The 27,575-nt window shown below is 43.5% G+C and overlaps 1 protein-coding gene across 2 annotated transcripts in view; it reads right to left on the reverse strand.

Annotated features, from left to right (window-relative positions):
- Positions 1 to 27,575, reverse strand: part of TBC1D19 (TBC1 domain family member 19) — a 205,867-nt gene that overhangs the window by 51,170 nt on the left and 127,122 nt on the right. For both annotated transcript variants that reach the window (XM_054999858.1, XM_054999857.1), the window contains 2 exons: positions 8,037 to 8,111; positions 6,635 to 6,697 (listed from right to left, as the gene is read on the reverse strand). In XM_054999858.1, the coding sequence (XP_054855833.1) occupies positions 6,635 to 6,697; positions 8,037 to 8,111 (138 nt within the window). The remainder of the gene's footprint in view (positions 1 to 6,634; positions 6,698 to 8,036; positions 8,112 to 27,575) is intronic.

The following is a 27,575-nucleotide window of genomic DNA, read 5'->3' on the forward strand; positions in this document are numbered from 1 at the left end:
TTTGGAGTAAGCAAAAGCAATGGATTGTATCATGTTAAAATTATGTGTACGGAAGTACAAGTTTCCCACCTCTCCGCTTCCAAAGTAGCTCCACGTGTCCCCCTGAAATGCTGCTCTTGAGGGAGACGGAATTCCCCCAAACACAACATGAAAGGGAAATTAGAGGTATGCTGCAAGAGGGGGGAACATCTCTCCATTTTGCACTTGTCTTTTCAATGGGATCCAACCCTACCTGAAAGACTGTCTCCTTCCATACTATCCAGCCCATCAGTTAAGGTGTGCCTTTCAAACCCTGTTCTCTATGCCTCTGCCTTCAGAGGTGAAACAAGTGGCAACTAGAGAGAAGGCATTTTATGTGGTGGCTCTTGGCCTTTAGAAGGTCCTCCCATCTGGCACCAACTTTACTTTTACTTTCTTTTAGGTGCCAGGAGAACCTAGGCTTTTAATTAGGGGTTTTATCTTATCATCTTTTTCATGGTTTCCTTCTGTTTTATTTATCTTTTTTAATGGCTTGTTTTCTTATACTATAATTTTTAATTGTAAGCTGCCTTGAGCAGGATTCTGAAGAGGCTGCTTAGAAATGTTCTAAATAAATAAATATGTTTCCTATTTGCCACACTACACCTTCTGCCAGGAGGGCAGAGAGAGACAGAGAATGCCTCTTGACTTCTAAGTCCAGCAACTGCCTTTTTTGTCCATGGATCATCTGCAGACAATGGAGTAGCTATGGCAACTAGGAGAACCTAGAACCATCTGAATGCACTTCTGTTCTTTGTGTGGTACTAATTAACCTAACTTTTTGTTAGAATAAAACTTGTGTTCTGATCTGCAGGGATTGTAACTATCTCATTTTGCCTTAATGCTTCAGTCTTTTCAGCCAAGTTACTTAGAAAGTATGCAAACCCACTAGGGGAGTAAGTAGGTTGAGACTGAAATCTGGCAGGTTGCTTATGAAAGTACCCTGAATCTTTCCCCCATAAGACATCCTATGGCTCTTTAACTCAGAAGATTGATTCCAGTGTAGATTTAGGGTCTGGCAGTAAAGCCAACATTTCTTATGTCTAATTCTGTTTACCTGGAGTGCTGCGTTAAGGAGAGGAAGAAGGACTTAGGGGTATGCATAATAGAATTCCTGAGCCAAAAATATACAAGAAAATTGCTGATTAAAATTATTACATTGATTTTTTGGAACAGTAACACAAATCCAAGATGCTTGAGAATAAAGAAACACCCTCCCTGAAAATATCTGGGTTCCCCCCTCATCTTCCGATACTTAACAGCCATGCAGCATGAGCACACGTTTTTATTTGATTTTACTGATTTCCTGGACAATGGACTTTCTCCCTTCCAATCAGACCCTTACAAGAGAGGAGCACAGAGCACTCCCAGCCAATCTCAAGCTGCAGAGAGCTGCCATTCTTCTCCCCTTTCCTTTGTGGGGTGGAGAGAGAGGGTTTTTCTCCTTCTGAAAGTAGAAAGCTTGGGCTTGTTCAGGGGCCTGTAGCCTTCAAACTCTTTGTCCAGTTTGTAGAAATAAAGCACCATGGTCTCATTTAAATGTGCAGGGTGCTTGTAGAGTGATGGGCTTGATACTTGGTATAGTTTGTTTGTCTGTAGCTCCTGAAGTAGCCCCTCCCTGCTGTAAGTGAAGATTCTGTTCTGTGTCAGTTGTAAAATGTCTGTTACAGAAACTGTGTCTCTGTCTCCTGTATAAGTGATGAATATGTCTCTCCCTGTTTGTTGTATATATTATTGTAAAGAGTTCTTAAATGAAACTCTTCTTTAACTAAAACTTATCTTAAATTATATTTCTTCTCACTGGACTTAACTGTGTGCTCTACACACATTCACATGTGTGGAAAGGTGGTATATCCTTCACCAGGTGAGTGATGGGATATGCCCCATATTGAGGATCACAGAGATATCTCTCCCCCCTCATAGAGTTTTTCTCCTTCTGAAAGTAAAAAGCTTGGGCTTGTTCAGGGGCCTGTAGCCTTCAAACTCTTTGGCCAATTTGGCCAACTTGGGGATTCTTTGCTGGACAGGCAGAAGAAGCTCAACCTCGTTTTTTAAATATTTGGCTGAAAAACAATGACTGCCTTGCCCCATCCCCTGCAAACAGACCCCAGAGGGACTAATGGCAGGTGGGAAGTGGATGGATCTGCAAAGGAAGCATCCCTCACTGTATGAAAGAAAACAAACAGAAGACCATGATAAGGAAGGATAGCAGATGCAGAGTTTTCATCAGAAAGATTTTTAAAAAGGGTAGTCAGTCACTATAAAAGTAGGGAAATGAAATGAATGCAACAGGATTTTTTTTAAATGCCTGTGGCTGTTGCTTGACAGCCATTTTAGAGAACTTAGTATGGCTGTATAGAGAAAGACCTAATTTGGTAATATAACAACAACAACAACAACATTTGATTTATATGCCACCCACTTAAAGTGGTTTACAAAGTGTGTTATTATTATCCTCACGACAATCACCCGGTGAGGTGGATGGGGCTGAGACAGCTCCAAGAAACTGTGACTGACCCAAGGTCACCCAGCTGGCTTCAAGTGGAAGAGTGGGGAATCAAACCCAGTTCTCCCGCCGCTCTCAACCACTACACCAAATTGGCTCTCAGACAGGCAGAAAAAGCTCCACTGCAATTTAAGTGTAATTTGTTGAAAAACAGTGACTCCAGCCCACCCCCCAAGTCCTCCATAGAGACTGATGGCAGACTGAGGGTGTGACAGAACCCTAAGATGTAATATGGCTCAAGAGTGCCACCTAGAGTGTCTGGGTCTTGGACCCCTGGGGCTTACATGAGTAGTAGTATTTACTGTAATGGTCATTAGACCAGCTATACATAATACAATCAGAACATAGAGCAAGATAAAATACATTATTTTGAATTCATATACTTCAAATAAAATATCTAAACACATATCCTAATACACCAATATAGAGGTAAGCTTAATAAAATCCTGAATGAATTTTATTTCACTGTATTCCCCTGATATAAAAGCGTTATTAGGCAGAAGTCTTTAAAACTGAATCAGGGTGAGAGGAATCCCTCATGGCCATTCCAGTATTTGATGGTCTGTTTTGTTGCGCAATCACCTGGGCGCAAAATTTAGCTGTCATCCTAGTGACAGCTGGATTTTTGTCAGCCAATAGCTTTGCCAAGGATATGTTATCTGGTATTCCCTCCAATCCAGATAACAAGGGAAGAATTGTCAAGTCTCTAATCCTTTTATAGAGGGGGCAGCGAAAAAACATACATTCCAGTGTTTCCACCTCTCCAAGGGGACATCTGCAAATCCATTTGATCATAAGGTATCTTCTTATATCTCCCTTCCATTACCTTGAATGGCATGGCATCACTTCTCGCTAGAGTGAAAGCCTTCCTATAGGGACAGAATAGGGCTTACGTGAGAATAATGCTTTATACTCTGTTCCACATTAGGGCTACCAAGCCAACTTAATGCTTTTTTGACAAAGGGCCACTGGTTTGGGCCAGATTCCCTTTCTTATGTTACTGCAGAGCCATTAAAATGGTGGGAGCATCCTGTGATAATTCTTTGATTGGTAGCAATAGTCTCTGACATCAGAGATTGGTTAGATCTGTTAAATCAATCTCACCGAGAAGGCCGGCTTAGGTCAGGCTGAATTGCCCATAAATATCTGGGAGCTCTGGACTTTTCTTTGTCCCCATTTTGGAACATCTGGAGACTCCAAGACCAGTGAGCCAGGGGTTAAGCCAGGGGTCACTATCTTGGAAATGCAAGGAACTCTGTACATACTGAGGAACCTTCTCAAACTTAGGTAAAGTGTGCTTAGCTGAGTTAGCTCAACATTTTTGTTTTATTTGAGAAATTGTGCTGTGTGATAGTGTGCTTTCCCCTGGCTTTTGTATTTTGTCCTCCTTTCTTTCCCTTTTGAATCAACCCACCTTTCCTCCCTTTTTCCTATAATCAACTTTCTTTCTATAAAGGCATTTTTGACTTCCTCAGTACAATACACATCTCTGGGATATTTCTCTGAATCTCTTCCCTATGTGCCCGACCGTTTGGATGCTATCTAGTTTGCTATAAAATATTTTTTTCAGGGTTTCCATTTTGCTAGAACTGAGCTTGGAAGGGCATCTTCTCAGTGGATCAGTCTAGATGTTCTCAGAAGATAAACAGTTGCCCTAGACACTTGTATGCATTCCCCATTGAAAATAATGGTCCTGGAACTCTAGAACCTAAAAAAACACAGAGATTTGAATCCAAAATGGTTGTCATATATGCCTCCTGCATATCTGTCATGAATGTATATCACCCTCTGGTCCCTGGTCTCTGAGAGTATAGGGAGTTCTTTATTGCTGCAGTGCCAGTAGGTTATCTTGCAAATGATTACTTTCTCTTTCTTGCTCCGCTGAGCCAGTGTCCTTGACTGCCAGCTGAAACTGGCTCGAAATGTATCCTTCTTGAGAACCAAAGATAAGTTCATCTTTCTCACTGTCTACTCTAAAACAATGTCTCACCCAACCCCCCAACCCCATTAACGGTCTTCTTTCCAAAAGGCGGGAAGATTCCCTATAACTAACATTGCTAGCCGCACATACGTCACTTCAATTTGTAGCCAGAACATAGCTGAAATCTTAATATTTGTTCCATTACATATTTTAAGGAAACATTTGGTTTTGTTACTGATATAACGACATCATCCACATAACTTTTTATTTTGTATTCTTCTTTGCTGTCTTTTATTCCAACAATTCTCATTTCCTGCCTGATTTGCACAACCAGTATTTCCAATGCGTCAATAAATAATAGCGGTGATACTGGACACTCCAGCTGAGTTCCTTTTGCCATTTCAATTTTTCCCAATAAAGAGCCATTTACTAGAATTTTACTTGCCAATGAGTATAGATACTTTGCATCCAATTTAAAAATTCTATGCTGCAGTTCATACTGTGTAATACTTTCATCAAAAATATCCAAGACACATTATCAAAAGCTTTCTTGGCATCCAAAAACATAAATGCTGTTTCTACTTCCCCTTTTCTTCTTGAATATTTGATTGCGTCAAGTAAATATCTGATGTTTGTTGTGAGGATAGTAAAAAGGGTGACTGTTGTAGGGATAATAATGACATACTTTGTAAACTGCTCTGAGGTGATGTTAAGTTGTCCTAAAGGGCGGTATATAAATCGAATGTTGTTGTTGTTGTTATTATTATTATTCAAATTTACTTAAATTATTTTGAGTCCGTTCATTTTATTTTATCTTTTCCTCCTTACTGATCGCTCCTTCTTTCTCTCCGATTGCATGATCTATATCTTCTGACCTCAAACCTTTATCACCTTAATCTCTATTCTCTGTTTCCAATTCATGTAATAGTACTTCTGCTTGTTCACCTGTTGTTATTATTCTTTTGCCCTGTAACAGGAATACTTCTAAGGTGAAGGGAATCTTCCAAAAGTATCGAGCTCCAAATTCTTTTCAATTCTTTATTATGTTTGGTGGCAAATCTTGAAATATTTGTATTTCTTTTCCTTCAATTTCCAGTGAGAATTTTGTAGAAACAAAATTAAACCAAATGCAGGTATTTTTAGAGTCAAATTAATATCCAAATGAAAAATGAATAATTAAGTTCTATGAATAGCTATAAGTTTTATTAGCTCTCTCCATTCCAAAAAGAAAACAAAAGTTACACACAGACTGTAGCTGAAAGTTTTTCCAAGGAAAGAAGAGAAGATAAAAAATAAGCCAAATATAGGCTAAAAGAGTTCCAGCTGATATATATACAAATAATCCATGGGCAGACTTACTCACCCTTCTGGCTGGCCTGGCTCTGATTTTGCTTTCATGTCAATAGGGCACAGAAGATCTTTAAGATGTCTAATGAAAAAGAACCCCCCAAATCCTCTGATATTCCTTTGGACACAAGAGCAGGAGCGTCCCTTATCAGTAAAGAGTCGGGCTCGGTTTGATTTCCCCAACCCTATCTGGCAATTAAGCCCGGAAAACAGTCAGCATGGGAGCTGACTGACAGTCGCTATCTCCCACCATAATTTGTTTATATAGAAAAGGCCCCATTCTCTTTCCTGTTGGAGAAGGCAGTGTATGTACAATGAGAAATTTCCTACCGTGTATGCAAGCATTCCCCAGGGTACATTAACAGCTTTGAAGCCTTTAGCTTCTCTCAGCCATTCTCAGACTCCAATCTCAATCCAGATTTCAGAAAAATTTGTGTCCAATATGATGTAAGACTAATCTAATCAAAACAAACTGGGCACCTTTTTCTACCCTACACATCCTGCCCCAGCCCACAGATGAGTCTCAGCATCAAGCTGAAAGTGGCTATGAATTTATCCCACTGCTTACTTACAGTGAATCTGTGAATTCATTCAGAACTGCTGGCTGAAGGTTGTCTATGACAAATCTTTAAGGACTTGCAGGCATAAATGAATTGGGTAATGACTGATAGATCTGTTCAATTGTAGCAGTTGAGCCATCTAGATGATTTACCTCTTCTGCAGTACACTTCCCATTTATTGGGCATTACTAGGGTTAGGGTTGAACTTTACTAGACTTTAAAATAAGCTACTGTTGGTGTTACTTTTCCCTATGAAGTGCCATGACAGCTATAGTTACTTACCTGATATAAATAATCTTCAAATACAAAATAATAGTCATCATTGCTGGCTGTCAATTTCACGTCCTGCAATTAAAAACCACAGTACTTTGAGGCTGAGATACAACTTTTCCATCTAGAAAGCTCCTGCAACGCATAAGCATAACCAGTGTCAAAGAAGCTAGTTTTTGCACAATGGAAATTCTTTCTGTGAAAAAGGCTCAACTTCTCCCTCTTCCATCAGGCCAATCAAAGCTATTAAAAAATCTCCCCTTCAAAGACAATTTGATTCAATGTAAAAGCCAGCAGAAACATTAAACATGAAATTGTACCCTTGTAGATATAATTTTGACCAGGGGTCTCCAACATTTTACAACTAGTAGGCACCTTTGGAATTTTGACACAGGGTGGTGGGTACAACCACAAAATGCCTGCCAACCACAAGACGTCAGGAAGTGAGCTTAAGCATTACTTTGACAGTAGGTCTTCAACATTTCCAGAAAAAGTCCTGTTTACTAGGATGCCTTTTAAAAGTAACATACTGCTTGAAAATATTTTCTTGTATACACACAAAATAAGTATACATATTGAGCTAGCTTTAAAAACACTCATCTGGAAGTATCTGTCTTTATTTTGCAGGCATCCAACACACTTAAGCAAAAAGAAAGGTGTGTGTGTGGGGGAAACCTACTTCACCTGGCTGTCCAGCGAATACATATTTAACATCTACTATTACTTGCAACAATGGCAGTTAGTACTGAAGAGCTGGTGAGAGCTCCTTGGATGTTTGTATAGAAAGGGAAATTTTTGGCCAGATTTTGACAGGAACATAAATAATTTCTGAAAAGTAAACAAAATGTGCTATAGTAGTATTGTCATCAACTTCCACCTGAATTAGAAAAATATGTTAAACGCTGAAGATCTAATGACCTCAATAGAAGTTTTAGTTAGGTGCATTAAGCATTTTAGTTGAGCAGCCCAATAGTGTCAGAATCAAGTCCCACTCTTTTTAAGAGTATCACTCCACTATTTGCACAGGTAAAGTACTTTACATAAAACCACTGTCTACATTACACCATAAATATCCAATATTCTTCCTAGCGCATAACAATAGCACCTAGGAAGGGTGCTAGTAAGGGTGCCAGTAGGTGCCATAGCACCCATGAGTGCAATGTTGAGGAGCCCTGATTTAGATGCACCCATTAGATGCCTTTTTCAAACAAGCCTTAATTTCATTTGAAACTTTCACTCAGTGCAATCCTAAGAATGCTTTCCTGGGGGCAAGCCCCATTGAACAGGCCTAAGTAAGATTCTGTACAGACCTGTTTAGGATTGCTGTCTCAGATTCTGATATTTCTAAGCATTGTATAAAGGCTACACTGTGGCTAGGAAAAAACAGACAAATATAACAATCAGAATTACTCACTTTATAAATCAGGCTGTCCACCAAAAGGTCATGGAGAATCACATTCGATTTTAGCTGTTCATAGTACAAAACATCCTAGAATGAAACACATAATACTACTACATTTTTAATTCGACATGGTTAAAACAAGTAAAAATATTTATGAACTTGGCAGTTCTGCTTATTCCACCATCACAAGATTCAAAACTTGAAAAGAAGAAAACCATGTAAAAATATCTCTGGATACAATAATAATGGAATACTTGCCTAGAAACTCTAATAGATAGCAAATAATAGATAGACAATATACAGCAATAAGCCCTCGCCCTGAAAGAAAACAAGGTTGCACTTACTGGTAACTGTTGTTCATTGAGTGGTCTTCTGTGCAGGCACACATGGGACTGCGCATGCGTAGCACCAGTCGTGGAGAACTTGACGAAACATTGGTTAGCTTTCCAAGGTGCTAGGAGCTCTCCGCCCCACCCTGCCCTGCTCTGCCCAAAGAGGCATGTGACCCAGAGCAGGGAGAGTGCTCCTCCCTCAGTCCTCCCATCGCCGCCAAGGAGAAAAAACTGGTAAAGGAATAAGAAAGCCCACAGCAGGGATAGGAAGGAGGGATATGTGCCTGCACAGAAGACCTCTTGGTGAACAACAGTTGCAGGTAAGTGCAACCCTCTTGTAATCTCTGTGACATCTGAGCAGTCCCACATGAGACATTAGCAAACTCATTTACCAAGGTGAGTGTGAGCTGATCAGTGAAATACTGACTGAATCACTGTTTTCCCCACAGCTGCATCTCTTCTGGAATCTACATCTATGGAGAAATGCGTCATAAGCATGGTGTCAGATGCAGCCTGCTTATCTGCCATGTATGTCTATTATACTCTGTACCGTATTCTGAGCCTCTGAGAATATGTAAAGAAATATCTGTGTAGTTGTCTAACTGTGTAGCTGTGAATTGCTTATCTTGCAGGTGGCTACTTTCACTTTCTCAACTGGCCTGGGAAAGTGTCCTTGGAGTGCCAGTCGGAACCATATCTCCCTATGACATGAAATGAGCTCATCCTTGTCTTCCCCTCCCCCTCCCCCATCCAACCTTCTAGGCTCTGCATGAAGGTCACGCCTAAGGGCCACACCCTCCTAGCCAAGGTAATGGTACAAGAAACGCTGTCTTATATAAAAGAACATCCAAATCACTGGTGGCCACTGATTCAAACGGTTTATACATTAATGAAGATAAAATCAAAGATAAACTCCACTGTAGTACTGGTAAGGAAACAGGATGGAGATGGAACAAACCTTTCAAAATCTTTTTAGAAATTTCACAAGCGAAAATGGTAGGACCTTCTGTCTTGTCTTATCCTGAAAAGCTGAAATGGTGGCAAGGTACGTCTTCACAGAATTAACTACCAGGCCCAGGTCCACAAAGCGTGAAATCCTAAGATGAGATACTCCAGTCTAAGCCCACTTAAATCAATGGGCTTAGACTGGAGTAACTCTGCTTAGGATTTCACTGTTAATGTAGGAGATACTGGAAAATGTACAACAAATCACATGTTAGATGGTTAACGCCATTTGACCTAGCCCAGATAGAAATTTTGACCACTTGGCTAAATTGGACCTTCTAGTGGCAGTTTTCCTAGATGCTAACAGAACATGAGCTACCTTGTTCCCCTGAGGAGATAAACCAAGCTTGATCTCTTCAGCTCCTTAAGCTTGTAGGGACTAGACACTGTGATGGAGCAGGAGACTTGTATGAATTAGGCTGTTTAAGGGATAAAGGGATAGATCCCAGAGCAGAGGGAACCATGTCTGTTAAGGCCAAAGTCAAAGCAGTAGTATACAAGTAGTTTGGTCGGAACAGAGTTTCACTAACACCTTCACAAGGAGAGGAAGGGGAGGGAAGACGTAGAAAAAATCGCTTTTCCATGGAATTTGAAAAACATCCCGTATTGAAAGAGGGTCTGAGATAGCTATGGAACAAAACTAGTGGCACTTGGTGTGGAAGCAAACAAGTCCACCCATGGGTGTCCACATATTGAGAAAATTGGTTGAATATCTTGGTGGTAGACTGGAAGATTTGTATTCACTTACCGTGAAGCTTCCTTTCTCGGTGGTCCAGGAGTGGGGCAGTCCTTACTTTTGGGATATAGCTCCTCCTCTCCGAAGGCAGGGTCAGTCAGCTGATTTTGATCCTGGAGGGGCTTTTCCCTAGAATCACCAGTCTGTTCCCAAGCCCTGACTCCGCATCACGATACCAGAAGGGAAAATAATAACTCCCCTCATTTTTTTTTAAATACAATGATCCCTCCCTTGAATCCACTGGGAGGAAGACCATCGTCCTAACTCTTCATCCAATCCTAGAAGCCACACCGCAAGAAACTCGGGTGGGCAGGACTGCCCCACTCCTGGACCACCGAGAAAGGAAGGTTCACAGTAAGTAAATACAAATCTTCCATTCTCCGGTGGTCCTAGGAGTGGGGCAGTCCTTACTTTTGGGACATACCATAGCAGTGTACCCCAGGGTGGGTAGTCCGGCTTCCAGGCCTAAAGGGTGTGTAGTAGTATCCTCCCACTAAAGGTTGTCTCTGGGGAAGACAACTTACCTATCCTATATTTCTTGATGAGAGAATATACTGATTTCCATGTGAACACCTATCGATAGTTTCTAATGACTAAAGGATTTATAGGCTGCCTGTGTTGCTGTTCCCTTAGTGAGTGTGCCCTGATGTCTATGGGCATCTCCAGACCTCTGGCTTGACATGCCAGAATTACATAACTTCTGTTTTACCTAATTACCCAAGAAAAGGACACTCTGGGTCCCAAGAAGGATCTCCTGCAAACACACAACTAGCGTCTCAGATTTCTGAAACACTGTTTAGTCCTGCCCAAATGGAATCTCACATCTCTACGTATATCAAGGTAGTGAGAATTATTTATTTATTTATTTATTTTCTTCCTGTGCTTTGGATTAGAATCGAAGGAGGGAAGCACTATCTCTCCTGTCCTATGAAAATATGAAGTTCACCTTTGGAAGAAAGTTGTTTTTGTTCATAATTTGCTCTACCATCTTGGAGGAAAGGGCATAGCTACTGCTAGTGCCTGCCATTCTGACACTTGTCTAGCTGATTTTATTCTCATCTGAAAGATGGCTTTAGAGGTCAGTTCCTTTAGGGTACATGAGGTCATAGGCTCAAGGCATCTTTTGTATAATGCACTCAATACCAGATTAAGATTTCATGTGGAAAAAAATCAATGAATCCTTGGAAGAGTCCCCTTTTAGAATCCATTGCCATGAAGATGATATATAAGGGAACGTCCCTTCCTAGAACCCCTAATTGTTGGGATGGTCACTACCCGTTGTCTAAGGGTGTTGGTATTAAGATTTTTCTTCTACCCTTCTTGAAGAAGGATAGTAACTCCCTAATTAGCCCCAAAAGATTACATGGCTCTATCCATGCACTCTTCTGGGAACTTGGAAGGATTTTTTTTAAAGATTCTGTGGAACTCTTCCTGGAGACTAGCATAGTACCAATCATGCCTTCTGTTCAGTCCAACCCTATTAGCTGTTTGTGTTCGACCTCCACACTGTGAGGTTTGTCAGATCTGGTCAGGGGTATCGTATTGATCCCTGCATCAATGGGCCCTCCTGCAGGGATCCATGCTTGAAAGATTCTTCAGGTTTTCAGACCGTGTCTTTCTGGAACTGAAGGTTGCTATTAGCATCACTTCTGCACTTTACCGTGTGATCTTCTGTACAGCCCTGTGCAATAGCTGTACTGTGGAAGACATTCAGGATGTGTGAAGGCAGCTTGCTGCTCACATCATCTATCCCTACGGTTTGAGGGTTTCTTCTCCTTGCGCCTTGTCGAAAACTGGTAGACCAGTTGGGGAATCTCTCTGGATAGCATCCATTTTGCTTGGTTCATCACTCTCTGGCTTAGTCAGTCCACCTCAGAGTTGTCCTCTGTATAAACATATAGTGACCTGTGGGAAGATTCTGAGATACCACCATACTGTGTCTGATGGCTCCGAGTTCCAAAAGGTTTACCCTGTGGATCATTTGTCCTTCAGCCAGATGACCTATGCCATTCTTCCTTGAGTGTGGGATCCCCATCCCCAAAGACATGTCTATGGTCATCACTGTCCTCTCTGGTTCCCTGAGTGGGACACCATCGTGGGACTGAATGAGGTACAGCCACTGATTGTTTTCCTATTTGAGGATCTCTGGCAATTCTTTTTTTTTTTTTAATTTTATTGGATTAGATGTCATTAACTTGTACATTACAATCAGTTTCCTTTAATTTTTCCAATTCTAACCCCCTCCCTTTCCCCCCCTTTTGTTGACTTCCAACAGTTTTCCAACCCCTTGTCCCTTTTCCCTTATTCATTTCAAATTTATTCTATCTATCAAACGTAAACTTTCACTTTCTTCTAAGCTTATCTATATAACACAGTGCTCCTTCTGTCTTCCTACTTGCTTTAACAAGTAATTAATGCATAACTAAATAATACATTCTTGGCATATTTTCTTTTAATAATAATCATTTAGCTAATTTTGGTACTCTATACTCTATCTTGTAATCTCATCTTCAATATGGGACAAACAATTTATCCCTCATTTAGCATAATTTTAGATACTTCTATAAACAGTACATTCAATATAAGTCAACCAATTTAACTTATACTCTATATATTACTTTTTCTACATATCTTATCTTCGTACTGTTTTAATTATATAATTATATAATTCTTCCATTATGCAACTATCCACCAAAAATAGTCAACCAATTTGACCCATATATACCTCCAAACTAAGTCAATCAATTTAATACATGATCTATACATTAATATATATTTTCCCACCTTGCTTAAATTTCTTCATTGCAATTATAAAATTATCTCCATTATACAATTATTGCCAGAAATGAAATTAATTAGTTTCTATCCTTATAGTTAGTTAATTTCTATCATTATAATTCTTATAATAACACCTATAATACTTAATGCTATATATAATAGTCTAATAAAATAGTTGCTTAGAAATTCTCATTTAACTCTCCGCCCCCCGGTAAAGTCACCTCCCTCTACTTTTATTGTATTTCAGTAATTTTCAAACTGCCACAGTTCTCCTCCCACCTCCCATTTCTTCACTAAATATTGTTTCAGCTTCTCCCAATCCGTGTTAAACTGTCCTGGATCAAGGTCTCTCAGTTTCCTTGTCATTTTGTCCATTTCCGCCATGTACAGCAATTTATAAATCCAGTCCTCAATAGTTGGCACTTCTTGCACTTTCCACTTTTGCGCGTACAAAAGTCTAGCCGCTGCTGTCATGTAAAATAGCAATGTCCTATATTGTGCTGGAATGTCCTCCATTCCCAAGTTCAGTAGCAGGAGTTCTGGGTTCTTATTAATTTGAAATTGTAAAATCTCGCTTATTACTCTTATTATTTCCCCCCAGTACTGCCTAGCTACCTCACAAGTCCACCACATATGATACAAAGATCCCTCATGCTTTTTACATTTCCAGCATTTATTAGATTTGTTCAGATTCCCTAGCGCAATTTTCTTTGGTGTCATATACCAACGATAAATCATTTTATAGACATTCTCTTTGATATTGGTGCATGTCGTGATCTTCAATGTATTTTTCCACAAGTATTCCCACGCCTCAATTGTTATTTCCTTATTAAAGTTTATAGCCCACTTCACCATTTGCACTTTAACTGTTTCATCTTCAGTATACCATTTCAGCAGCACTTTATATACCTTAGAGATTTCCTTTTTGTCCTCTTGTAAAAGTGCCTGTTCTAATTCCGAATTCTTCATTCTTATCCCTCCCTTCACACAGTCCGAATTATAAAGATCTCTAATCTGTCTATACTGAAACCAATCGTAACTTGGAGACAACTCGTCCTGCGTCTTTATTTTGGGTTTAGAAAATTCCATTCGGGTTATCTCCTTGTATGTTAAACACTGTTGTTCATTATCGACAGTTCTCGGATCTATTACTTCATGTGGAACCACCCATGAGGGGATTCCATCTTGTAGGTAATTTCTGTACTTCTTCCAAGTTGTGAATAGGCTTCTCCGAATATAATGATGTAAGAACATAGAGTCCGCTTTTACTTTATCATACCATAAGTATGCATGCCATCTGAATATTTTTTTATATCCTTCTAAGGCCAGTAATTTCCGGTTTTTCAGCGTCATCCAATCTTTCAACCACACTAAACAAATTGCGTCATAATAAAGTCTTAGGTTGGGCAGTTGCAGTTCCGCCTCTTTCTTTTGCATCTTGTAACACTTTCATTTTCACTTGAGGCTTTTTGCCTGCCCAAACAAAATCTGATATTTTCCTCTGCCATTTTTCAAACTGCTTAGAGTCTCGGATAATTGGTATTGTCTGTAACAGAAACATCACTCTTGGCAGCACATTCATCTTAATTACTGCAATTCTTCCCAACCATGACAAGTTCAGTCTATTCCATTTAATCAAGTCTTGCTCTATCTGAGTCCACAATTTCTCATAGTTATTTTTAAATAAATCTATATTCTTTGCAGTCAATTCAATTCCCAGATATTTCACCTTACTTGTTACTTCGCAGTCTATTATTTCCATTAATAATTGTTGTTTTTGTTTAGTCATATTTTTACATAGTATCTTTGACTTCTTTTTGTTTACATAAAATCCTGCCAAATCTCCAAATTCCTTAATCTTCTCAATTACTTTTGGCATATTCTCCATTGGATCTTCCACAATTAGCATTATATCGTCCGCAAATGCTCTGACCTTATAGGAAAAGTCCTTTATTTTTATTCCACGGATTGCATTGTCTTCTCGTATCTGTATCATCAGTATTTCCAAAACCAAAATAAACAACAGTGGAGACAACGGGCAACCTTGTCTTGTTCCTTTACCTATAGTCAATTTCTTGGTCACCTCGTCATTCACCACAATTGCTGCACTCTGGTCTCTGTAAATTTCCTTTACTGCTCTTATGAATCTTTCTCCCATTTGTAGCTTTTCCATGGTGGCAAACATAAAGTCCCAGTTCAAATTGTCAAACGCTTTTTCAGCGTCCACAAAGAAGAAACCAACCTCCTTGTCACAACGTTTGTCATAGTATTCAATAGCATTTATAACTGTCCTTAAATTGTCTTTGATTTGTCTGTTTGGCAAAAAACCAGCTTGCTCCTCCTCAATAACTTCAGAAAGCCATCCCTTCACTCTTTCCGCCAATATCTTCGCAAAAATTTTGTAATCATTATTAAGTAACGATATAGGTTTATAATTTTTCACATTAGTCAAATCTTGCCCCTCTTTGGGGATCAGTGATATATTGGCTTCGCTCCAAGTGTCTGGGATCCGTTGAATCTTTAAAAAACCATTAATCACATCTTTTAGGAATGGTGCCAGTTCATTAGCCATTACCTTGTAAAATTTGGCTGTAAGTCCATCCGGTCCTGGCGCCTTTCCCAAGTTTGTTGACTGTATTGCCTTTCTTATTTCTTCCTCCGTTACTTCATTGTTCAATTTGTCTCTCCAAGCTTCCGAAATTACTGGGAGCTTCATTTTCTCCAAATATGTCGCTATTGAGTCTTTATTCACCTCTTTTTTATTGTACAATTTGGCATAAAATTTATAAAAGGCTCTGCTAATAGCTGTCTGTTCCAGGTACACTTTATTGTCCTCACAGATTTTATTTATTATTTTCTTCTCCTTTCTCTTCTTCAATTGCCATGCCAAATATTTCCCAGGTTTATTTGCGCCTTCAAACGACTTTTGATTCATTCTCTTAAGATTCCATTCCAATTCTTTGTTATTCATTGCTGTCAGCTGTTCTTGAAGAATTTTAATGTCCTGGCAGATTTTCTTTTTCCCTGGTCTTTTCTTTAACTGTATTTCTTTGGCTTTTATTTTCTCCGTGATCTCCTGTCTCTTCTCTTCTTTTTTTCCCCTGGCTCTTCCATTTAAGTCCATTAATATGCCTCTAATTACTGCCTTGTAGGTGTCCCATACCTTGTTGGTTGGTACTTCTCTATTCATGTTATATTGTATGAAAAACTTTGTTTCTCTTCTCAACATCTCCATATTTTCTCCCTCTTGCAGCAAATCCTCATTTATTCTCCATCCTCTCCTTTTACTCCTTTCCCCCAACTTCCACATAATTGGATTATGATCTGAGCCTACCATAGGCATTATTTCCACGTCCTTAGTCCAAAGCGCTAAGTCTTTTGAGGCCCAGATCATATCAATTCTTGATAACGTAGAGTGTCTCGCGGAGAAAAACGTATATTGTCTGCCTTTGGGATTTTGTCTTCTCCATACATCTTCTAATGTTTCCTGTTGCGTCAATACAAAAAACGTCTTTGGTAATAGTCCTCTTTTCTTTTGTGCAGTTGCTGACTTTTTATCTAGTTCCAAGTTTGTCACTCCATTGAAGTCTCCTGCAAGAATTATCTGGTCATAAGAAAGTTCATCTAATTGCTTCCTCAAGTCCTCAAAGAAGCTTTCTTTTGCTCCATTAGGTGCATAAATTCCAATCACCAATACTCTCTTTAAATTCCATATACATTCCACTGCTAAAAATCTGGCTTCCGCATCTCTCATCACTAACTTTGGCTGTAGCTCCTCTTTTATATACAATACCACTCCCCTTTTTTTCTTATTAGAAGCCGCTACAAAATCACTGCCCAATTTATTCAATTTTAGATACTTTGCATCCTGCTTTCTAATATGAGTCTCTTGCAGGCATACAATATCACATTTTTGTTTTAATAGCCAGTAGAAAATACTTTTTCTCTTATTCGGTGAATTAAGTCCATTTACATTCCAAGATAAAACTTTGCACTCCATATTCATAATCTTGTTGCTGGTAAGTCCTTTTCATTGTCCCTTATAAACTGTTCCATCTCTGATTCAGATCTAATGCGCTTTTTCGCTCCTCCAAATTCAAAGGACACTCCTTCTGGTAGTTCCCATCTGTACCTTATTTTCATGTCCTTCAGAATCTGAATTAGAGCTTTATATTTTTTTTGATCTAACAACACCGATCTGGGTAATTCCTTCACGATAATAATCGTCTTGCCATCAATCTCCAATGGATCTTGAAACTGTTTAGTCACAATCTTCTCTTTTATATTTCTGGTCGTGAATTGCACAATCACATCTCTTGGTAGTTTCCTCTGGGTCGCGATTCTTGAATTTACACGATATACCACATCTAGGATAGCCACAACTTCCTCCTCCTCCTTCCCCAGGTATTCAGCTAACACCTCAGCGATCTGTTCTTGAGCTGTCTTTCCTTCCACTTCCGGCAAGCCGCGAAACCTCAGCTGCTTCTCCATATGTTTACTTTCTGCAACCGCCATTCTCCCCCTCATCACCCTCATCTCTGTTCGTTGCGTATCTGCTAAGTTCTCCACCGCACTTTCCACTACCTTGACTCTTTGCTGTGTTCCCTGCAGGTCATTTTGCATTGTTTCCATACCTTTCTTCACTTCTGCCAGCTCATTTTTTACTGTCTCTTTAAACTCTTTAAGCTCTTTCACCAACTCCAGTTTCATGTCCTTGAGCTCCTTAATCACTTCTAAAAGTTTTTTATCCAAATTCTCTATCGCCAATTGCCACTCTTTTTTCGACATCGTGGGGCTTGCTTTGGCTCGCTCCCACGAGTCCGCTCTCTTCCTTAGCTCCGTGGCGTTTAATTTAATGTCCTTTTAGTTTAAATGTCCCGGTCTTTCCAAAAAAAAACTTTTAAAGAGTCCAAAATGTCGGGCGTCTTTTCTCTATGGTTCCTCTATGATTTTTGTAATCCAATATGGCTTACTTCCTCTTTCGCTGAAGCCGCGGCTCTTCCCCTTTCAAAAATGGTGATTCCCTACTTCCTGCCCTCCGGCAAGGGCCGCTTCTCTCCAGCAACTCTATTGTTGTTACGTACTTCCTGTTTCCCGACTTCCCCAGCAGTTCTCGCGATGGTGAAACTTTCTCACAGCCTGATATCTCCTTATAGCCACAGGTATTCAAAACAATAGTCCAATTTCTTTAATAACTTCGTTTAACTTAGTCCTTTTTCTAATATAATTCTTGCCGAGTCCTCCCCTCCTTATACTTAGTCTGTTGCAGTTTAAAAGTCTGCTTTAATTCTCCTTTACTTTAAGTAATCTGTCCCGTTTCAAGAGATAGTGATCTTTACCTTCTCATTCACTTTCCTTGGGTTGTAATCGCTGTTTCAATCTTAGATTCCCATCCACTCTTCTTGCCCCTGTTGAAGCTTGGGCATGTAGGTCTTATGCCAACCGCATTGGCACCAGGACTGCCGCAGAGATTATAGCCGACCTGTCTTAGGGTGGGACCTCAAGGGTCGGGAGAGGATCTGTTGCGTAGGACCCCCCCTCGCCCGAGATCAACGCGCCCTGAGGTGCTTGAGCGTTCTATGCCTGTTCTCTGCCTGAGAACAGTTGGCCGCGGGCTTGATTTTGCCCCGCCGGCCGCTTGAACGGCAGCCCGGTCAGCTCCACAATTAGAGCTGCGTTAGACCTCCATGGATCCCAAACCGGAAGTCCGAGTTCCAAAAGGTTTACCCTGTGGATCATTTGTCCTTCAGCCAGATGACCTATGCCATTCTTCCTTGAGTGTGGGATCCCCATCCCCAAAGACATGTCTATGGTCATCACTATCCTCTCTGGTTCCCTGAGTGGGACACCATCGTGGGACTGAATGAGGTACAGCCACTGATTGTTTTCGTATTTGAGGATCTCTGGCAATTCAACTGTCTTGGACCTCTTGTTATCTAACACCCCATGATATGGCAACAGGCATTTCTGAAGTGCGCAGATCAAGATGTCATTTGGATATGGGAAAGGAGCCACTCTCCATGGCCTAACCATGCTATCAGTGCTACTAGGATTCTGATGAACATAGGTGGCATTTTCAGCTCAAAGGAAAGGGCCCAATGTTGGAAGTGCCTCTGAGAGATCGATGGAAGCCAGACAATTTCCCTCCTGAATGGCAGTCATGACAAATTTTAGCTTTCCATTCTGATCTTCTTGTTCCTAAGCATCTATTTTATTTGACTAAATTCCTTTGGATCTAGGGGGAAAGGGACCAGGTGGTACAGAATTGAATTCCACTGATCACAGTATCCAACACCCACCTGTTTCTTATTATTGGCTGCCAAGGGTTTCCCAAGCATTATAAGCATCCCCCAAACACCATCACGCCCGCTGCCTTGGTGTAGACACATTGAGTTCCCTTCTTTGGCCCTTTAGTATTCTGACCAGATTTGTTGAGGGAGAAGATACTACCCTCCTCTTGATGTTTGGTCTGCTTTCCGTTTAGAGTTTCTCCAGACAGGTTGATTATCTTTGAAAGGAACCACAGTTACTTTGGCTTTGGGGCAAATGGTCCACATTCCAATTTCTCAGTGTTGTGCCTGGTTGCCTGAAAACCACGGTTCTTGTTGACCACAGCATAGCATATTGCCGGGGCTATTTTCTTAGTTTTGCTCTTTGGCAGGAGTTTACTGCTCACTGCAGCCAGGTCTGAGATCTAAGAGAATGTGACTGTAGGAAGGAGTGGAGCTGTCACCAATGCTCTGAATGATGTAGCGGAAACTTCCAATTTTCTGCGCATAGCCAGTTCAAACCACGCTATGCTGGAATTGTAGGTAGTCCATCCGTGTGAATAGGCAGCACAGGATGAGATGGCAGGCTGGTTACCAGATCATCCACCAATGGCAGCTTGATCCTCTCAGTAACCCCTGGAACTAATGTATAAGACTTGGGGGGGGGAGGAAATAAGAGTAGATCGTCGTCGTCTTTCTGTGCAGCCCCACATTGGGACTGCGCAGGCGCAGGCCAGCCGCGGAAAAGATTTTTCTAGCTTTTAGAGATGTGAAGGGGACGTTCGGATCCACCGTGCATGCGCGCCGGTGTTCCCGCCAATTTTGAATGTATATATATCCGAACGTCCCCGGCATTCCCTCAGTTCCTTTTTCGCCGCCGTCGAAAAGGTTCTTCTTGTCTAGCGTTATTTGTCTCTCAGCGTCTCTTCGGAGTTTCTCCATCGTTTTTTCTTGTGCTGTACGACGTTTCCTGGGTCCATCTTGAGGAAAACATCTCCCAAGATGTCTCAGACGGCTTTATTTAAAAAGTGTCTGAAGTGCGGCACGAAGATGACCCACCGGATGGCCATGAGCTCTGTCTCATCTGCCTGGGCGAGGGGCACATTGTGGAGCGTTGCGCGGTGTGTATGTCCTTCACCCCAAAAGCGAGGAGCGATCGGAAGGCCAGACTCCGTGCCTTCTTGTGGGATGCCAACCTTCTCCCCCCAAGCCATCGGGTTCATCGGGAGATAGGCCCCGCTCCGCCGCTCCTTCGCCAGCACCGTCTCGAAAATCACCGGAGCCGCTCCCCTCGGAACCGACGGGGCAACCCGTTCCGGAGGGCCGATCTGACTCCGGTTCCATGGATCGTCCTTCTAGCCGGAAAGCTAAGAAGCGTTCCTCATCGAAGCCGTCATCGAAGCCCTCGTCCAAAGCTTTGGCCACAGAGGCTTCTTTGGAGCCCCCGCCTAAAAAGGCCAAGGCCAAGTCGAAAGCTAAGGGCCGTGTACCATCCCCGGCCCCGACTGTGCAGCCCGGTACGCCATCCGGACCGGTTCTGATTGACGACGATGTGGTGAGTCTTCACACCCCGTCACCCCTTTGTACGACTCCTCCAACAACATCGGAGGATTATGTACCATTTCCGCCTCTCCCAGAACCGTATCAGTCGTTTGAGTGTTCCCTGCCGTCTGCCCCAGCACCTTCTGAGGCCTCCGTTCCGATGCAATCTACCTCATCGGTTCCGGCGCCGTACCACTGGCCTGCTCCGGTATCCGCTCCTCTACCTCCTTGGCAGCCTGTCCCGGGGATAGGAAACATGACCTCCTGGCAGGATTTTGTGGCCTGGTTCCAGCAGTCCGTGCCCTTCCTGCAACACCCTTCGGTTCCGCTGCCTTCCATTCCGGCTCAGCCGATCGTGCAACCTGCACCTGCTCCTCCTGCGGCTAGAGTGCAACTTTATCCCTCGGTTCCCGGGCCTTGCCCATCGGCTCCGGCCGGACGCCTGGCTTCGGTTCCGATGCAGACCCCGGTGGAATTTTCGGATTCCGAGGATGAAGAGGGCCTGGCTTCTCCATCCGATTACTCCTCAGATGTGGCTTCTGACCCTTCCCCGGATGACACCGTGGGTGAGCTCCGTTCGTCGTCCCCAAATGACGACTACAGAATGTTTGCCGAACAGATGGTCAGGATGGCCGCTGCGCTGGAGATAGATGTTGCCTCCACGACCTCCAAGCCTAAGAGCAAGCTGCTGGAGGCGTTGTATTCGGGATCCCCCGCATTGGTGGCGTTCCCTCCTGTGGAGGACTTTGTCAACAATGCTCTTGCGCTCTGGCAGACACCGGCATCACTGCCGCCAACGGCAAAGAAGGTCGAAAGGTACTACCGCTTGAAACAGGACGACTGCCCTACCTTTTCACCCATCCTAAGCCCTCTTTCATCATGGCAGAAAAAGGTCAGGCTCGGTTCCGATACGGTTCCTCTTCAGCTCCGGCAGACCGGGAGGGCAGGAAGCTGGACGGCATGGGCAGGAAGCTTTACTCATCCGCTTCCTTGGGATTCCATATAGCGAATTTCCAAGCTATAATGGGATCCTACAACCTCTTTCTATGGAAACGGCTGTCCTCTTACCTCTCCGACCTCCAGGAGGATCGACGCCACCTGGTTAAGGCCCTTCAAGCCGAGGCCATGAAGCTGTCAAAACAGCAGATGACAGCTGGCAAGGACGCCGCCGACTCTGCAGCGCGGGCAATGGCGACTTCGGTGGTCTTGCGTTGGCACACCTGGCTCCGGTCCACGGCCCTGCCACCAGAGAAGAAGGCGAAGGTGGAGGATTTCCCGTTTGAGGGGCCCCAGCTCTTTTCGGAGAAAACAGATGAATCCCTCTCGCTGATGAAAAAGAACCAGCAAACGGCCAAGTCCCTGGGAGTCTCTCCTTCAGCTCAGCCGTCGGGTCCAAGGTATCATTACGGTCGGTTCCGATCCTACCAGACCCCTTATCAGCCTTACCAGCAGCGTCAAGGGCGATTCTTCTCGGGCCAGTCCTATGGCCACCGATCCTATTCTACCCAGGAGCGTCATTCTTCCAGGCGCTCCAGCCGGTCCAAGGGGAGGCAGCAGCCCTCCTCGCCTAAACCATTGACCTCCGTGCAGAAGCCTTCTGTCTTCTGACTAAGCCTGGACGCTCCCCAGTTGGCTTCCAAGGACACTCTCGCTACTGCCCGGTTCTTGGACAGGCTTCGGCCTTTTTTGCCCTGTTGGCAGCTTGTTACCTCTGACACTTGGGTCCTGTCTATTGTGACCCATGGTTACAAATTGTTATTTTCTGATGCACCTCCCCTTTCTCTCCCTCCCCGTTGTTCTCCATGTTGGAATGTTGTTTTACACAATAATGTTATGGAGTTGGTGAACAAAGGTGCTGTCCGGGTGGTCAATGTCGCTACTTCCCCTTGGGGATTCTATTCGAGATACTTTCTCGTAGATAAGAAGGATGGAAGGTCCCGGCCCATTTTGGACCTTAGGGGCCTCAACAGTTATTTAAAGGTTGAGAAATTTCGGATGCTGACCCTGACAAGGGTCATAGAGCTCTTGGAAGCAAGCGTCTGGCTAGCTATTCTAGACTTGAAAGATGCCTACTTCCACATCTCCATCTTTGAGGGCCACAGAAAGTATCTGCGGTTTGTCTACGGGGATTCTGTATATGAATATACGGTGTTGCCTTTTGGGCTGACCTCTGCACCCAGGGTTTTCACGAAGTGCATGGCCACCGTGGTGGCGTATCTGCGGTCCAGGGGATGCTTTATCTACCCTTACCTGGATGACTGGCTCCTGGTGGGACCCTCGGCGGATTCTCTCCAGGCCCATATTGCCCTCACTTTATCTGTGCTGGCTTGGTGGTTAATGGGGATAAGTCTATCTTAACTCCGGGCACAGCCATTAGGTTTATTGGGGTCCATTTCGACTCGCCACGGGGCAGAGCCTACCTACCCCCGGATCGCTTGACCAGGCTTTCCTCCCTAGCCCGTCACTTCTTGCACAACCGTTTTCAAACTGCCCTCCTAATTCAGACACTGCTAGGCCTCATGGCCTCCTCCACAGGGGTAGTTTTTTTCGCACGCCTGCATATGAGGCCTCTGCAAAACTGGTTCGTACGGAGGTACAACCCCCTCACTATGGGCCAGCATCAGTTCTCCATCCCCAGGGTGGTACAGCGTTCCTTGGCCTGGTGGACTGTCCCTGAGAACTTGTCCGAGGGTTGTCCTTTTGGCCCTTTCCTGGCAGAGGTCACTGTCTTTACTGACGCCTCTAACTTGGGATGGGGAGGGCACTGTGGGCAGCTCTCAGCCCAAGGCATCTGGTCTCCAACTGAGGCTAACATGCACATTAACCTCTTAGAGCTTAGAGCGATCCGTTACTCCCTTGCTTCTTTTGCAGATGTCATTCGGAACAGGAGGGTTCAGGTCCTGTCGGACAATACCACAGCCTGCTATTACCTCAACAAGCAGGGAGGAACGGTCTCGCTCAAGCTCTGCAGGGAAGCAATGACTCTCTGGAAATGGGACATGGTCAACAACGTCCTTCCCAGGGCCGTTCACATTGCAGGGGAGCTCAACACCGCAGTGGACACGCTGAGCAGGGTGTTTCTGCCTCAACACGAGTGGTCCCTCAACAAGGCTTATCTCCATCTAATCTTCCGCACATGGGGTGCACCGCTCATCGACCTATTCGCCACGGCCCACAACAAGCAGGCCCCGCTGTTCTGCTCCCAGGCCGGAATTGGCTGTCATTCGCTAGGGGATGCCTTTCAGATACCTTGGTCCCCAGGGCTCTTTTATGCCTTCCCGCCCTTCCCGCTCATGCACAAGGTCCTCTCCAGGGTCAGGGCCTTCAACACCCACTGTATCCTAATTGCCCCACAGTGGCCTCGCCAGGATTGGTTCCCTCTCTTACTCTCCCTTTCACAGGGATGATGTCTGGCACTGCCTCCGGCCCCGGACCTATTAATCAGGGACGGGGTCAGGCACCACAATGTGGCAGTTCTGAGTCTGGCTGCCTGGCTCCTGTGCGCTCCGGAGTAGGCCTCTCCTCAGAGGTTCTTCAGGTCATTCTGAATGCCCGGAAGCTATCAACCAGGCTATCCTACCAGAGGAAGTGGTCACGTTTTTCCAGGTGGTTGGCCCCAAAAGGGGTTTCTCCCTTTGATTGCCCCTTGCCTGTCATTCTGGACTACCTCCTGGATTTGTGCTCGCAGGGTCTTGCCTTCTCGAGCATTAAGGTACACATGGCTGCAATCTCTGCTTTCCATGAGCAGATTGATGGGAAGACCATTTTTACGCACTGGCTTTCCAAGCAGTTCCTAAAGGGCCTGTTCAAGACCTTCCCTCCTAGGGCCCCGCCGATTCCTCAGTGGAGTCTGTCCCTGGTTCTCTCCCAACTGATGCTCTGGCCCTTTGAGCCCGTCCACCTGTCCCCTATCTTTGCTCACACAGAAGGTAGCCTTTCTGGTGGCAGTCACGTCCTCTAGACGTGTTGGGGAGCTGTCTGCCCTGCGGTGTGACCCTCCCTTCCTACAGTTTTTCCCTGCTACGGTCATGCTCCACACTAGCATGGAATTTCTACCCAAGGTGGTCTCTAAATTTCACCTGCAGCAAAAGGTGTTCCTCCCTTCCTTTTTTCCGACACCCTCGTCCCCAGGGGAACGGGCACTGCACACATTGGATGTAAAACATGCTTTATTGTTTTATTTGCATCGCACCAAATGTTTCAGGAAATCTCCTGCTCTGTTTTTGTGTTACTCTGGCCCTCACAAGGGCTCACCTGCTTCTGCCCAGTCCCTCTCTCGCTGGATTGTGTCTACAATTAAACTTTGTTATCGGCAAGCTGGAGTCCAGTGCCCCTTGTTGGTTACTGCTCATTCCACTCGAGCGCAAGCTGCTTCTGCTGCCTTCCTGCGAGGAGTGCCGCTCCGGGACGTCTGCCAAGCTGCGACATGGTCCACTGCAGACACTTTTATCAAACACTATTCTGTGAACGTGAATGCACGGCGTGAATCAGCTGTTGGCACGGCTGTCCTGCATTCTTTGTTCAAGTAGCACTCACACCCGCCCCCACTGGTGAGATGCTAGTTATTCTCCCAATGTGGGGCTGCACAGAAAGACGACGACGATAAACAGGGTTTCTCACCTGTAACTGTTGATCGTCGAGTCTCTTCTGTGCAGACACACATTCCCTCCCACCTGCCCCGCTGTGAGTGCTTGGTTAACTGAGTTGGTTCTCCGGCGGCTCAGGTGAACTGAGGGAATGCCGGGGACATTCGGATATATATACATTCAAAATTGGCGGGAACACCGGCGCACATGCGCGGTGGATCCGAACGTCCCCTTCACATCTCTAAAATCTAGAAAAATCTTTTCCGCGGCTGGCCTGCACCTGCGCAGTCCCAATGTGTGTCTGCACAGAAGAGACTCGACGATCAACAGTTACAGGTGAGAAACCCTGTTTTTAGTTTTGCCAGAGTTTCCCTCTTAGACTTCTACAAATATGAGAGACTACTGGAAGGGAATCCCTGATGGGGTTATTCCTGATTCTAGGGAGGGTTCTCTCCAACCCCTTAGTCCTTAAGGGAGAAGACTCCAGGATACTCATCACTTTAGGGAGCTTTCTAGGATATGGCTCCTGAGGAAGACCTGCTAGGGAATTTCCCCTTCTTTTAACATCTCCCCTTTCTTCTTGGCTGAGGGAGAAAACTGATAGCTCAGGGTCCTCAGGTTGAAGGCTTAACCGAGATATGTGCTCTTAAAGGCCCTTGCCTTCTCTTTAATCTGGGGGGGGGCACCCCTTTACCTATCTGGAGTCAGACCTCCATACTGGAATGCCTCTCTTGCCCATCTGAGAGTCTAGCCGCTAGACTATTTATTGGTGTGCCTTCAGGACCTCTTTGAATTCCTTATTTCCATCCTGGGCCATGCCAGTTTGTTTGTTAAATAGTAACTATGGCTGTGACTATGTAAATAGTGGGCATGTAATTTCTTCCCCCTTAGTGGTAGAAAATGTCATCCCGTCACAGTTGCCCGTGCAACACTGGTCTTTTTTGGAGGTCTCCCATCCAATTGCTAACCAAGGCCAGCCCTGCTGAGGTACTGAGATCTGATGAGATCTGGCTTGCCTGGACTGTGATATCACAATCAGGGGCTGTGATAAGGTCAGAATCATCATTATTCCCCCAGAACTGCTAGGTAATTGAGACTTACCCAAGGTCAGCCACTGAGTTCAAGTAATTATGGGAATCAAACCAGCAGGGTAATGATTCATGGCCTACCACTTAACCACAACATTACAGCAACTCATTTCAGGCTTCCTTGCCTGGTGGATGCAAACCCCAGACCTTCTCCCTTTCTCTAGTCTCTTGAGAGGCCCGGGAGTAGGCTGAAGCCTGGGAGTTGGGCACGTTTAGGTCACAGGCTTGCACTCTCTGAGGCCTGGAAGGAGGCTAGGCCTGCCTTTGCTGACCTACCAACAGAAAAGAGAGGGCTACCCTCACCACAAGCCAATAAATAAGAGGGGGGGGGGAAATCCCACGAGGGGTTGAAACGAGCAAAGCTCCAAAACAACAAAGCTTATGAAATTAACTCACACAGAATGAGCTTCAAGCTCTTGAACCAATATCAATAAAGTCTACAGCTTTCAATGCTCCAAAAGTTTTTTTTAAAGTGAGCAAAAATAAACTTACAATAGGCAACGCCTTACAGGATATTGTTCATTGTTCATAGGGGAATACAAACGCAAGTACCAATAGGCAACGCCTCACAGCATACAGGCTAAATGGTATAGCACCGTTATAACAAACAGGCAACCCTACATATGTCTCAAATTAATAATTTTTATTTGAAAACAAAAGAATATGCAATGCATTGCCAAAGCACATTTTTTTTCTTTTTGAACCAACTCATCTAAAAAAATCATTACAATATAACAATAGCACATTTAATTGCAAGTTATAATTATATAAATTTTAAAACTTATTGACGTAACAGTTACTCAATTCACATTCAGTCTTAACAAATTTTCTAATTTCCATTATTCTGATTAATGTAAAAGTGTTGCACACTTCCAGATATCAGAAAAATAAACTTTTTTTTAATACAACTGTCTCTTAATTGAACAAGTTCTGTCAGTTTCGGTAACATCGCAATAGCCCAGACTTTTTGGAATCCAAACTTTAAGATGTTTACTAGTTTTCCATTTTTTTGCTAGTAGGATAAGGATAAACATGTCGAGAATCATCCTTACACAGAGTTTTGGACTGTATGCATTAACTATCCCCATAATACTACCTTGGGACCCGAAGGGATAATAATCCCTGCAATGTGATAAATTTAGACAAAAATATTTTCACCACTGGACAATGCCAAAACATATGTATTAAGTCCACAGATCTCACCTCTGAACAATA

This window comes from Eublepharis macularius, chromosome 15 (genome assembly GCF_028583425.1).
Source record: "Eublepharis macularius isolate TG4126 chromosome 15, MPM_Emac_v1.0, whole genome shotgun sequence".
Lineage (NCBI taxonomy): Eukaryota > Metazoa > Chordata > Lepidosauria > Squamata > Eublepharidae > Eublepharis > Eublepharis macularius.